Consider the following 14,299-nt stretch of genomic DNA (forward strand, 5'->3'; position numbering starts at 1 on the left):
ATTTGATTCCGGGATCAAAGTCATCTCAGAAAATGTCCTTTGTTTTTGTAGGCTTTTTTCTTTTCAAGGGTTGATTGCTCTGCCTTGAGAGCTCTTAAAGAAAGGGGGGAGAGAGAGAGAGACCTATGGAATACCTTCTATCTAGCCTCTGTTTTGTCTGTGAACTTGAGGTTCTAAAGAATGATGTTGTGTCATCTCCGCTCTCATCTCATTTAGTATCGTTGCTCACATGGGCTGTTTTTTTCTGTTATTTAATTCTGTCTACTTTTCAGTGATTAAGTTTGCGGGGAGTTTTCCTTTTCTTCCCAAGTGTTAATTTTGGAAATTAAATGGATTATGAAAGACTGCACATAGAAATGCAGCAGTGAACTTCTCAGTGCAGACAGCATAGCCTGTGGGCAAGGCTTCCACTGTTACCAATGTGAACAAAGCTGAGAGGCAGAGGCAGAGGACTTGTACTGCAAAGATGCCTGATTGTTTTCTATTTTGCAAACTTATTATATAAATGTGCCATGCTGGGTTTAACTATGTAATTTATTCCCAGAAACATTTTTTTCCTAAAAGCAGTGTCACATTTTAACAGTGATTATGAATTACTTTGAAAAGATTTTGCAAAAGGTTCTGTTTCTTTGCTATGGCAAGGCAGGCCAAGGTTGGATTTTGGCCATGTACTTAGCTCGTGGTTAGTTACTGGTCATATCAGAATTGTCACATATTTTTGCATAACAGATAGAGACAGGGATAGATAGGTAGGAAACATTCTCATTAAAAAGGAGAGAAAAGTCTAGTCTTACTGATTTGCAATCCCAGCTCTGCCACTTGTAGTTCAATTATCTTGAAGTTGAAGATGTCTTGCAGGTCATTGGAAGTAAGAATCTGGTGTTTGAGTGGGAGATCTAGGATGAGCATGGAGCCTGTGTACCCTTCACTGAGCTGTAGTAGCTGAATCTGTGAGGATGACAAGATAGCCCAGAGAAAGGGAAGCATTTTTAGGGGCCAAGATAAGAAGACTCGATATCAGAGAGTAAGTAGAGAGAGAAGAGGGAGGAGAGGAGACTCACGGTGAACAGGGAGCGAGAAAGAAGGAGGTAGGTTGTCGAATCAAGGAAGGACAGGTCTGCTCAATGCAAATGAGAAGGTGAGTCCATGGAAAGTTGTTGGTTGATTTGGAATCAGGAGATGTCGGTGACCCGAGAAACAGGTTTCAGATGTGAGGAGGCCAGAGTGCAAAGGGCTGAGAATCCAGGAGGTGTGAAGGGAGTTGAGGTGAAGACAGGGTAGTCTTGGAAGGAGTTTGACTGAAGCAGGAGAGAGGCCCATCTGGAATGTAGGGTCTGAGGGGATGTTGCTGGTTGTCGGGGTGTATAATTTATGAGTTGGCGGGGTGTGTGAGGTGGTGGGTGGTATTTCCCTCTCTCCCTCCTTCCCTTAAACAAACAGGGGTTAGAGTTGAGGCCCTGAGGTACAGAGGTGACTCAGGCATGAAGCCCTCCCCTCATGGGTCTCCTCCAGCTCCCCCAGAGAAGGAAGACATCCAGAAACTTACCCCTTGCTCCTTGGGAATCCTAATTGTGGGAGCCCTGTGGAGGAAGTCCTGGAAGGCAAATTGGGTGTGGAGGCTGGAGGCAGTTAGGGAGCCTGGTCCAGGAGGTGGCAAAGCTTCTAGGAGGTGACCTTTGATCCCAGATGAGTAGGAAAGGCTGCTGCTGTGGATGCTGGGGCTGGAGGTGCTGCTGGTTCCTGTGTGGGAACCAGTGTTTCTATCACCAGCTGAGAGGGGGAAGGGAAGGGGCTGGAAAGGAGTTGTTCAGTTTTGTTTTAAAGGATACAGTTCATGCCAAGAGTTTCCAAACTCATTTTTGATGATTCTGCTTGTCCTTGGTGTATTTGATAAACCTTGGAAGATTCTTGATCATTTTTATTTTTATTACTTCTAAAGAGTCCATTTCATATACTTTTCCTCATTTAATTCCTTCTCTTTCCCTTAAATGATATCTCAGATAATTTATTTAATATTTTGTAATAGTGATGCCAAGTGTGGCTAATGAAAACCTGGGTTCTGAGTAGTGGGTCTACACACTTCAGGACAGAACATCTACTCAGACGATGTCACTCAGAGACCATATCGCAACAGAGGGCGATCATGCGTGTATACACCATCCTGCACACTGACTCTTACAGATACCAGATATGTTGCCTGTTCAGTCACGTTATATGAGTGGTTGGGCAAATTGGAGCTGTTTACCATTTCAAAAAGGATGAAGGAAAAGCAGCATAAAAATCAATTTATGTCTTATGATTCCACCTGGTAATCATTTATGATGGCAAAAGCTTTCAAGTACAGTGGGGAGCCCTGCAGTCTCCCTTTCCAAGCTTGAATCCCAGCTCTCCCTCTTCCTGTCTCTGCCCCACAAAGCCAGTCTCCTCTCAGTAAAATAGAGAAAGTAATGCCAACTCCATAAATGTGGGGAAGATGAAATAAAATTGTTTTAATGTTATTCTTTGCATAACATCTAAATGCATGTTGAGCACTAAGTGATGGGTGCTTACTTTTAAAACACCATATGTGTTTTTAAGTGAGGAAAATTGTCTGATGACACTGGCATTATGTTGCATTAAAGTTATTGTCAGACACAGTTTCCAGACCCATAAATACCTTTTCATGTGTTTGTATTACAGAGATTCTAGGTTTGTAATTCTTGAAGATTTTAATGGACACATTCTTTTGTAGACTCACAGAATAAAAACAGTGGTTTTCAAAATTGACCATTGTGCACTAAATATTTCAAATTAATGTAATTTTCATGCAATTTCCCAAGGTTCCAAATAACATTGACTAAGGAGTCTCAATTATGTACAGTTCTTGTCACTGAAATTATCACCTCCTAGAAATCTTCCTACTAGTTAAAAAAGTGAAAATGAAAGTAAGATGTGGAAGTTAGAGTTAGGCATTTTAATTATCCTTCAATTAAAAATAAATAAATTTAAAAATACCAAAAAAATAGCTTATTAAATTAAAAAAAAATTGGGACTGCTTTGAGTATGAGAATTTGAACACAGCTGCCCTCAGCAAAATGCTGTAATTTGCTGAGGAAAATTGAATTCCAAAACCTCTCTTCCTACACACCCCTCATTCAGGAAGAGAAAACAACAACAGCAACAACAGAAAAATCAACAACTTGGCTGAGCTTAAATAACTTCATGTCCTTTTCCCTTTCATGGATCACAGCCTCATTGTGGTGAAGGGCTTGTGTAACTCAATGAAGCTGTGTGCCATGTCATGCAGGGCCAACTAATATGCACAGGTCATAGTGGAGAGTTCTGACAAAACGTGGTCCACTGGTGGAGGAAATGACACACCACTCCAGTATTCTTGCCATGAGAACCCCATGAATAGTATGAAAAGGCAAAAAGATATGATACCAGAACATGAGTCCTCCAGGTTAGAAGGTCTCCAGTATGCTACTGGGGAAGAGTGGAGGGCAATTGCAGAAAGAATGAAGCACTTGGGCTGAAGAAGAAATGATGCTCAGTTGTGGAAGTGTCTGCTGGTGGAAGCAAAGTCCAGTGCTAAAAAGAACAATATTGCATAGGAACCTGGAATTTTAGGTCCAAGAATCAAGGTAAATTTGATGTGGTCAATCAGGAGGATGGCAAGAATGAACATAAGCATCTTAGGAATCAGTGAACTAAAATTCAGGGGAATAGATGAATTTAATTCAGATGCCCATTGTACCTATTTCTGTAGGCAAGAATCCCTTAGAAGGAATGGAGTAGCTCTCATAGTCAACAAAAGAGTCTGAAATGCGGTACTTGGGTGCAAACTCAAAAACAACAGAACGAACTTGGTTCACTTTCAAAGCAAACCATTCCACTTCACAGTAATACAAGTCTATGCCCCAATTACTGATGCCAGAGAAGCTGAAGTTGAATGGTTCTATGAAGACCTACAACACCTTCTAAAACTAATACCAAAAAAGATATCCTATTCATTATAGGGAATTGGAGTGTAAAAGTACGAAATCAAGAGATACCTGGAATAATAGGCAAGTTTGGCCTTTAGTGTGCAAAATAAAGCAGGGAAAAGGCTAAATGAGTTTTGTCAAGAGAATACACTGGTTGTAGCAAACACCCTCTTCTGGCTAAACAGGGGACCGTTCTACACGTGGACATCATGAAATGATCAATACTGAAATCAGATTGATTATGTCCTTTTCAGCCAAAGATGGAGAAGCTCTATATGGTTAGCAAGAACAAGACCTGAAACTAACTGTGGCTCTGATCATCAGCTCCTTATTGCAAAATTCAGGCTTAAACTGAAGAAAGTTGGGAAAACCAATAGGCCATTCATGTTTGACCTAAATCAAATCCTTTACGGTTATACAATGGAGGTGACGAACAGATTCAAGGGATTAGATCTGGTAGACAGAGTGCCTGAAAACCTATGAACAGAATGCTCTGCAGCTGTTGCTGCTTAGTCGCTAAGTTGTGTTCAACAATTTGTAACCCCATGGACTGTAGCCCTCCAGGCTCCTCTGTCCAGGGGTTTCCCAGGCAAGAATACTGGAATGGGTTGCTGTTTCCTTCTCCGTAGGATCTTCCCGATCCAGTGATCAAACCTGCATCTCCTGCATTGGCAGGCAGATTCTTCACCACTGAGTCACCAGGGAGCCTAGCAAGCACTTTTAGGATCTTTTAATGATCATTAGAACTGGACATGGAACAACAGACTGGTTCCAAATAGGAAAAGGAGTACGTCAAGGCTGTATATTGTCACCCTGCTTATTTAACTTCTATGCAGAGTATATCATGAGAAAGGCTGGGTTGGAAGAAGTACAACCTGGAATCAAGATTGCCGGGAGAAATACCAATGACCTCAGATATGCAGAGGACACCACCCTTATGGCAGAAAGTGAAGAGGAACTAAAAAGCCTCTTGATGAAGGTGAAAGAGGAGAGTGAAAAAGTTGGCTTAAAACTCAACATTTAGAAATCAAAGATCATGGCATGTGGTCCCATCACTTCATGGGAAATAGATGGGGAAACAGTGGAAACAGTGTCAGACTTTATTTTTTGGGGTTCCAAAATCACTGCAGATGGTGACTGCAGCCATGAAATTAAAAGATGCTTACTTCTTGGAAGAAAAGTTATGACCAACCTAGATAGCATATTCAAAAGCAGAGACATTACTTTGCCAACTAAGGTCCATCTAGTCAAGGCTATGGTTTTTCCAGTGGTCATGTATCGATGTGAGAGTTGGACTGTGAAGAAGGCTGAGCGCTGAAGAATTGATGCTTTTGAACTGTCGTGTTGGAGAAGACTCTTGGGAGTCCCTTGGACTGCAAGGAGATCCAACCAGTCCATTTTAAAGGAGGTCAGTCCTGGGTGTTCTTTGGAAGGACTGATGCTAAAGCTGAAATTCCAATACTTTGGCCACCTCATGCGAAGAGTTGACTCATTGGAAAAGACTCTGATTCTGGGAGAGATTGGGGGCAGGAGAAGGGGATGACAGAGGATGAGATGTTTGGATGGCATCACAGACTCAATGGACGTGAGTTTGAGTGAACTCTGGGAGTTCATGATGGACAGGGAGGCCTGGCGTGCTGCAATTCATGGGGTGGCAAAGAGTTGGACACGACTGAGCGACTTAATTGAATGGAATGATCATTCTGCTCTCTGAACTGAACAGGCTGTTATTCCCTAATTAGCTGGGAATCTAGAACTGGTCCCCTCATGGGAGAGGCCACATATGACCACAAGAATCCCAACAGCTAGAAAATGCAGACAGAAGGGCAAATATATAAAAGAGGAATATAATTTAGATATTAATTTTTTAAATGTGAATTTCATCTCTATATGTTTTACAGTTTCAGGCAGAAATTAAAAGAAAAGACTTGGGGTCATAATGACTGAATTGTTTGAATTTGGGCAAATCGATAAGCCTCTCTGAGCGTCAGTTTCCTGCTTTTTAAATGGAGAGCAAAATCCTTCATCGTGTTGATGTAAGAAAGAGATTACATAAAGCCTGTGAAATACTTGAGATTGGGACTCATGGCAAGTCTTATAAAATGTTTTTTGTAATTGATATTTGAGAGCATGGGGTGACCATCACTTCTTTGCTTTTTGGCTAGTTTTAGAGAACTATGGAACTTCTGGGTTATGAGAAAACTTGTCATGGCCTCTAGCAATAAAGCAATGTCTTATTTTTCAATTTTTTTGTTTGGATAGGTTTTTAAACAAGACCTTTAACATTTTCACAAGCATTATTTTCTTTTCTTTGCTGCTTTTTTGTATATTTCATTTACAATTCATTTAGATGCCAGGGTGGCTTGTCATAAACAGCTGCTCACAGCACAGTATCCTTTTGCAGGATGAAAGGTGCTCATGAGACTTCCTTCTGTAGTGGTGACATGTCCTCTGCCTTAGTCATCCTGACATCCTAACAAGGCTGCTTGCTTCCAACAAGAATGCCAACCTGAGGACCCAGTTGAATTTTCTGAGATTCACGAGTTTACAAAATCTAGATTTTGTCCTTCCACTGGTATCAATATACCAGTTCATGGTGTAAGAAATAGAAACTGTCAAATTGTTCTCTTTGGATTATATTGAATAATCTGGTTTGGTTTTGTTGATTCAGAGGTCCATCACTTTTTCCCTTAGTCTCCCATAAATACTTAGTAGTGTCAAAATGGTAAGTCTTCACTAAGACAAAGGATAACTTGAAATATAAAGACATATGGAATAAGAAAAGAAATGTCTCTTTAAAAAAATTAAAAAAGGAAAGAACCATCTCAAAAAATGTTACTTACTGCCATGTCCCTAAGTTTATCAATCCTTGGAAGGCCTACAGTGGGGAGGATAATACAGAGAGGACAAAAATTGTAGTAGGCATGAAGTTTATCGGTCATATTATTTTAAAAGTGCATCTTCAAACAAAATAGACCTCCGAAATGATTTTCACTGTGACCAAAGGAAAGCCACAGTCACTTTGGTACATGTGACATCATCACCTCATCTAGGAAAAGTAGCACCTGCTCTGATATGTCTGTAGATAATAGTAAGCTGTTCTAGTGGTTAGAATGAGTGGTCTCTTAGGGCTCAACTTCATGAGATTCTTAATATTTGGGGAGCTCATAAATCTATGAATATCTCATCCCTCCTCCCCTGGCTGCTGGCATGCAGAGCACACTGGAGGGTGGTGATGATGGAGTTGGGGTTTCAGTTTGTTATGTTTGAACTGGTTAACACTTTATGTACATGACATAAAGTGTAATGTACATCATTTAATTCTTACCACCATTCTTTTATGTTTTTGGTATATCCCAGGTTTTACTAAGATTGAGAGTGGGTGTAGATTCTTACCCTCCCTGTTAATAATATTCAGGAAGTTTAGCCCTAAACCCTGTCTCAGCACAATACTGGGCTAGTGGAATTTCCCCTCCAGATATAGGCTGTCATTCTCTACAAACTAAATAATTTTTATGAATTGTGAAAAATCATAATTTTCTCTCAAGTGAAAGATTTCATCTAAAAAAATTTTTAATATATATTTTCATGTGGATTCATAGACTTTGGTTAGAATTTCCCAAATGGTATGTATGTTCCAAATGGGAAATATTTAAAAATAATGATTCTCCTTACTTGGGACGCATCAGGACTTGAGTCACTTGCTTCTGGGTCAATATACTTTTTTTTATATACCCATCATTGTCTCTGTGACTGTGAGACAGAGGTTCAGAAGCACTGGCTATGTTGATGTGGTCCATCAGATGGGCCTGAAGTCCAACCAGGAAATTATGTGTGTAGCTTGAATTGGGCTTTTTGGAATTCTTGGGCATGTAGGAGAAAGAAATGAGGTTGGCTTCAAGGAAGAGATGTTTATTGCACCAGAATCATTTGTTTCCTTCTTCAAATGACTTTTTGCTTAGATACTATTTTCCTCTTCTGGCAACTTCTACAGAGGGTTTGCAATAGCTGGCAATAAAAGATTCATATATGTATACATATACCTGTAAACCCGTACCCAAATATGTATATATAAATAATATTCAGTCCATAATGTGGAAGGCAATGACAACCCACTCCAGTACTCTTGCCTGGAAAATCCCAGGGATGGAGGAGCCTGGTAGGCTGCAGTCCATGGAGTCGCACTGAGTCAGACATGACTGACACAACTTGGCAGCAGCAGCAGCATAGTATTACCTATAAGTAGATGTTAGAGACATCCTCTTTTAATTGCTTCAGAATTCAGGGGCATGGACTCGGAAGGATGTAAGCTAACCTCGGAGCTTCTGAGAGCATTAGTAATGAGTCTTCAATGCATACCTAAGGCAAATGCATTGGCTCAGCTTCTGTGGAGCCCTTCATTTTGATTTTCCTCTGCTTCCCAGGTTATATGACAGGCTGGGTTAGTCTTAAAAGGCCCTCACCTGTGAAGAGCCAGATTATTGGAACTGATGAATATTACACATCAAATGGTGTGAGTCTGCTAAAAAAGCTGTAATTTGGATTTTTTATTGACATTTTAGTAGATTTTTTTGACAACCAACAATTGCAAGCCAGGTGACTTAAGACCAGACATAGAAGGAGTTGGCAGGACCCCTCCCCATGAGCATGAAAGTTGTAGCAGATGGAATGCATACTTAATGCAGTGGCTGTAAACAGTTGTTCATTTGTAGGTCTAATAGAGTGGTCAGTCAGGCCTATATTTCTCCACTTATGACTGTAATGTATTCCTTCATAATCCCATCCTCTTCACTCTAGGTTTTATTTTGATACAACAGCAGATGTGGGAGAAACAGGAAAAGCACATGGGTCTCCATCCAGATAATAGAGTTTGGCTCCCAAGGGCTCCTGGACACAGAGTCACAGCTCTGGATGTTTCCTGCTCCTTCCAGGCTCCTCCTGCCTGCGCTGTGGCTCTGGGATTCCCTGAGTACAAACCGCTCCTGTCTTTCTCCTTGACCTGCAGTCATTCCTGGGAAAACGTAGGGCAGCCACTTGCCCTCCCATCTTTATGTCGTATCTGTAAATGAAAATGAAATTCTTACTTTTCTCATTCACAAGATGGTTGTGAAGATCCTCTGAAAAAACTGGTCAGGAAGAGCAGTGAAATGATAACCCGAGTCTCTGATACAGACATTACCCTCCTAACCCATCCCTCAAAGACGCACCTGGGCCAGCTGCCCTGGGTGACAAGGTGGGGAGGCCCTGGGGTGGTGAGCATGGGATGTAGGTTCTGGTTCTGAGAGGACCCAGAACAACCAGTGTTAACTCAGACAGGCATCTTAACTTCTCATCTCAGCTCCTTTTTGGCCAAAATTTCCATCAGTTCTAGTTATTGCCCACAAGTTATTCTTGCCACTCTTTCTATTGTTAAACTAGCCTGTAAAATTCAGACATAAGTTTCTTCTTAGAATTGTCTAAAAATGTTCCTGAATTCTTCCCTTTGTTTTCCCAGCACTCTCTGCCTTGTGTAGGTCACTATGGATTTGTATCCACCTGAGATCACAAATTTTGGAAGCCTTGGCCCAGACTGAATCTGCACATCCCCACCACCCCACCCCACTGTCATAGCAAGCAGATAACTATTGATTGCATTCTTAAAAAGTAAGGGTATCATAATTTTCCTGATAAAGATGGATGCTTAAATCAGCATCAACCAATGATTTTGTTTTCTAGTCTACCTTCTGTCTTTTTTTGATTGAGATCATTTCCCAAGATAGAATCATCTCATGGGATAATGTGATGGTTAAGAGAACATTCATGGAACTCAGCACAGTGTCTTACAGACAGTAGACACATGGTAAATGGGATCTGCTGTTGTTATAATCATTAGCTGTTGGAATAGGCATTTTAAGTACTTACTATAATGATAGAAAGATGGCTGTATATTGGGGGCAAGCTTAAATATGTCATAAAGGCTCATGACATGGGCTTCCCAGCTTCATGACTGAGGCTTTGCAGTCTCCATCAAGTTGATTTCCTCTCCCTGTGCCTCACTCTCTCCATCTGTAAAATGAGACAATACTGTTACTAGATAGAGCTATTATGAGGATTAATCAGTTAATACACGTGAAAGTTTGAACATAGTCAACATTTAGTATATGTTAACTATGGATAGTAAATTCTAGAAAGAGGAATTGCTACATCTGAAGGTCAGCATTTACATTTTGTTCTACTTTTATGGACACTGAATTTGTAATTAACCACTTCTTTTTTTTAAATTTTATTTTATTTTTAAACTTTACAATATTGTATTAGTTTTGCCAAATATCGAAATGAATCCGCCACAGGTATACATGTGTTCCCCATCCTGAACCCTCCTCCCTCCTCCCTCCCCATACCATCCCTCTGCTTTATCCCTCTATGCATTGCTTAGGCTTTTGCATTCCTCACCTGTGATACCTGCTCGCTCATCTCTCTAGTACCACCTGCTGACTCCTGACAGTTGGGATTGAGCTCCTACTCTCTGAACCTCAAATATTCATCTCTGTTAAAACTAGTAATGCCTGCCTCACAGGGCTACTGAGTGTATCACAAGAGCTGATACCTAGAAAGTTCTTATCATCGTGTTTGAGTCAAGCACTAAATATCATGCCAGTGAGTAAAGTTGCACAGTTGTGTCTGACTCATTGCGATCCCATGGACTGTAGCCTACCAGGCTCCTCCATCCATGGAATTTTCCAGGTAAGAGTACTGGAGTGGGTTGCTATTTCCTTCTCCAGGGGATCTTCCCAACCTGGGGATTGAATCCAGGTCTCCCACATTGCAGGCAGACACTTTACCATCTGAGCTACCAGGGAAGCCCTAAATATCATGAGGACCACCTATAATTTTATTTCTTTGGAAGGAAAAGTATTCCCTGCTGTCCCAACAAGTCTTTTTGAGGAAAAGAGTTTAATCCCAACAGAACAAACCCATTACAGTTTATCCTTGAAAGTACCCTTCATAAGGAGGCCTCTGTATCTATTTTTGCTATATCAGACATTTCTTCTTATGATTGGTGTTGTGAGCGTGATGGTGGCTGCAATTCCTTGGACTGCTATACCAGTGATTCCGCTTGGCATCATTTTCTTTGTTCTCGAGTGGTATTTCTTAAGGACATCACGAGAAGTGAAACGCCTGGAATGTACAAGTGAGTACCGGGGCTCTCAGGTTGGGATGATAGTGCAGGCTGGCTTCTATTTATGCCATAATTAACAAGACCCCTGAAATTCTACAGACTCTGTCTTCTGGAATTTCTCACAAGTTAACATTAGGTAATTGAATGTTATGGCCACTGTGAGTCAGTGTGGTTCTTAAGGCAAATAGAGCTGGTGGCAGGTCAGCTGTGGCTTTGCATTTTAGCACAAGGGGGATGGATGTGAACATTTTGGTACAGGGACTATTTCGGTCTTGTTCATGACATATTTCCTAACACAGAGTATCCACACTGTAAATACTTTTCTTAAAAATATTTTTTCATGCAGCAACTAATGTAGAAGGAAAATAGACAATTTTTCTCCTCCTGAAGTTACCAGAAATGACAAGGAAAGGATGAGATTAGAAAAGGAAAGAAGACCTTAGGACATTTATATCAGAAGTGATGTATTTGAAAAATACTTTTTTTTTCACATGTTCAAGTAAGTTGCAGTTGTTAAATGTATTGAAAAGACATATGTTAGTCACTCAGTTGTGTCTGACTCTTTGCGACCCCATGGACTGTAGTCGACCAGGCTCCTCTGTCCACGGAATTCTCCAGGCAAGAATACTGGAGTGGGTAGCCATTCCCTTCTCCAGAGGATCTTCCTAACCCAGGGAGTGAAGCCAGTTGTCCTCCACTGCAGGTGGTTTCTTTACTGTCTTATCCACCAGGGAAGCCCTACTGAAAAGATAATCCTGTTATTTGCAGGTTTGCTCTTTATCATTACTAGTATTTGGGGTGATACCAAACTGTTTGTGTACCCCCCCATGTCTTAAAGCTATTCATATAAATGATGCTGAAAAGAATCCAAGGACACAAGGGCGGGATCTGTTTAGTATGCATTTAGTTTATTACCCCATTCAGCTTCCTAGATTTAGAATAATGGGGAACAGGGATTTCCCTGGTGGTCCTGTGGTTAAGACTGTGCTTCTGCTGTGGGGGGCACAGCTTCAATCCCTGATCAGGGAACTAAGAACCTGAAAGTTGCAGCCAAAACAAACAAACAAAAATAATAGAATAATGGGAATCACATTTTATGACTAATCATTCTCAGTTCAGTTCAGTCACTCAGTTGTGTCCAACTCTTTGCGACCCCATGAAGCACAGCAGGCCAGGCCTCCCTGTCCATCACCAACTCCCAGAGTCCACCCAAACCCATGTCCATTGAGTCCGTGATGCCATCCAACCATCTCATCCTCTGTTGTCCTCTTCTTCTGCCCTCAATCTTTCCCAGCATCAGGGTCTTTTCCAGTGAGTCAGCTCTTCACATCAGGTGGCCAAAATACTGTAGTTTCAGCATCATTCTATTGTGCAGGTGATTACAGAGGATGAAATAATTGAATTTATCTCATTATTAATGCATATATTTCATCAATATTAAAACTAATAAGGAAAGTAGAATTATTATATATTTTTAAAAGTTGTAAAAACTATAGCCAAAAAGTAAGGGAATATGTTTGTATTAGAGACCTCAACCATAAATGTGTGTGTGTGTTAGTCACTCAGTCATGTCCAACTCTCTGTGACCCCATGGACTGCAGCCCACCAGGATCATCCATCCATGGAATTCTCCAGGCAAGAACACTGGAGTGGGTTGCCATTTCCTTCTCCAATGTGAATTTCAGTAGTAGCAGTTTAGTTGCTAAGTTGTCTCTGACTCTCGCGACCCCACAGACTGCAGCCTGCTAGACTCCTCCGTCCATGGGATTCTCCAGGCAAGAATACTCGAGTGGGTTGCCATTTCCCTCTCACAACCATAAATAATTCTTGCAAATGAACACCAACTTAACCTTCTAGAAACCAAGCCAAGAAGAGAAGAATATTGAGCCCCAAGTTTCTTTGTATATACCAAGTGGAAAAAATCTCAGTTCATCCAGTCAAAGGAGTTTTTTTCACTGTTGCCTTTGCATGTTTTGTTTTTAAAATAACACTTAAGATGCTCCCTTGGTTACTCAGATGGTAAATAATCCTGTAATACAGGAGACCCTGGTTCAATCCCAGGGTCAGGAAGTTACCCTGGAGAAGGAAACGGCAACCCACTCCAGTATTCTTGCCTGGAGAATTCCATGGACATAGGATCCTTGTGGGCTACAGTCCATGGGGTCACAAAGAGTTGGACATGACTGAGTGACTAACACTTTGACTTTTTAAAGAGATATTTATTCTGCTGCTGCTGCTAAGTCACCTCAGTTGTGTCCAACTCTGTGTGACCCCATAGACAGCAGCCCACCAGGCTCCCCTGCCCCTGGGATTCTCCAGGCAAGAACACTGGAGTGGGTTGCCATTTCCTTCTCCAATGCATGAAAGTGAAAAGTGAAAGTGAAGTCGCACAGTCGTGTCTGACTCTTCATGACCCCGTGGACCGCAGCCTACCAGGCTCCTCCATCCATGGAATTGTCCAGGCAAGAGTACAGGCATGGGTTGCCATTGCCTTCTATGAGATACTTATTCTAATTAATTGCAAAAAGGATAGTGATCATCCATTTCATAAAAGCTATAGAAAAAAATTTTTCAGTCATCAAGAGAACCCGCTAAACTTTTGTAAGGTCCAGTTTTGTGAGGTGTTTGGATGGATGGGGAACAGTAGAGTCCAGGTATGTGTGGCGTTCTGCTGATGTGACTTGGTTGATGGTATAACCTGGGAATGCAGAAGAGGAAGAGATGAGCTCCATCCAATCTTCTGTGTAGACAAGGCTTTAGACATCTTATGGTTTGAGGCTGCCCATGAAATGGGGTCATTCAAGAGTCTTGCTGAAAACCATCTATCTGGTATAATCAATGAGGGGTTCTTCCAGAAGGAACACTTGACAGAGATTTTTGCCTGAGGAAGGGCCATTTCCCATCCATATGAAAGTGGAGAGAAGGGCTCCTCCTAAGGCTTTTTTAAAAAGCAGTACAGGATTTTCTCAGTATTTAAGCTCAAGAGTCTGAGAACTTTGGCATCATCTCTGTGGAATATTTGGATTTTCCTGCATCCTAGTAGGCTGCTAAAAGTTAGACCCTAAATTCAATCCAGATATCCCCTCCTCCACACCCCTGATAACCACATGTGGTGGCCAGCTGATTAGAACTGTCTATGTTCTCTCTAGGTGGTGGGTCTGTGCCTTAAATGATG

The 14,299-nt window shown here is 41.3% G+C and overlaps 1 protein-coding gene across 1 annotated transcript in view; it reads left to right on the forward strand.

The window, feature by feature from the left end:
- LOC102409035 (ATP-binding cassette sub-family C member 4-like) overlaps nucleotides 1-14,299 on the forward strand; it is a 183,605-nt gene that overhangs the window by 83,995 nt on the left and 85,311 nt on the right. Inside the window, 1 exon segment of the mRNA XM_045162445.1 lies at nucleotides 10,986-11,136. Coding sequence (XP_045018380.1) covers nucleotides 10,986-11,136 — 151 coding nt within the window.

This window comes from Bubalus bubalis, chromosome 13, assembly GCF_019923935.1.
Source record: "Bubalus bubalis isolate 160015118507 breed Murrah chromosome 13, NDDB_SH_1, whole genome shotgun sequence".
Classification (NCBI taxonomy): domain Eukaryota; kingdom Metazoa; phylum Chordata; class Mammalia; order Artiodactyla; family Bovidae; genus Bubalus; species Bubalus bubalis.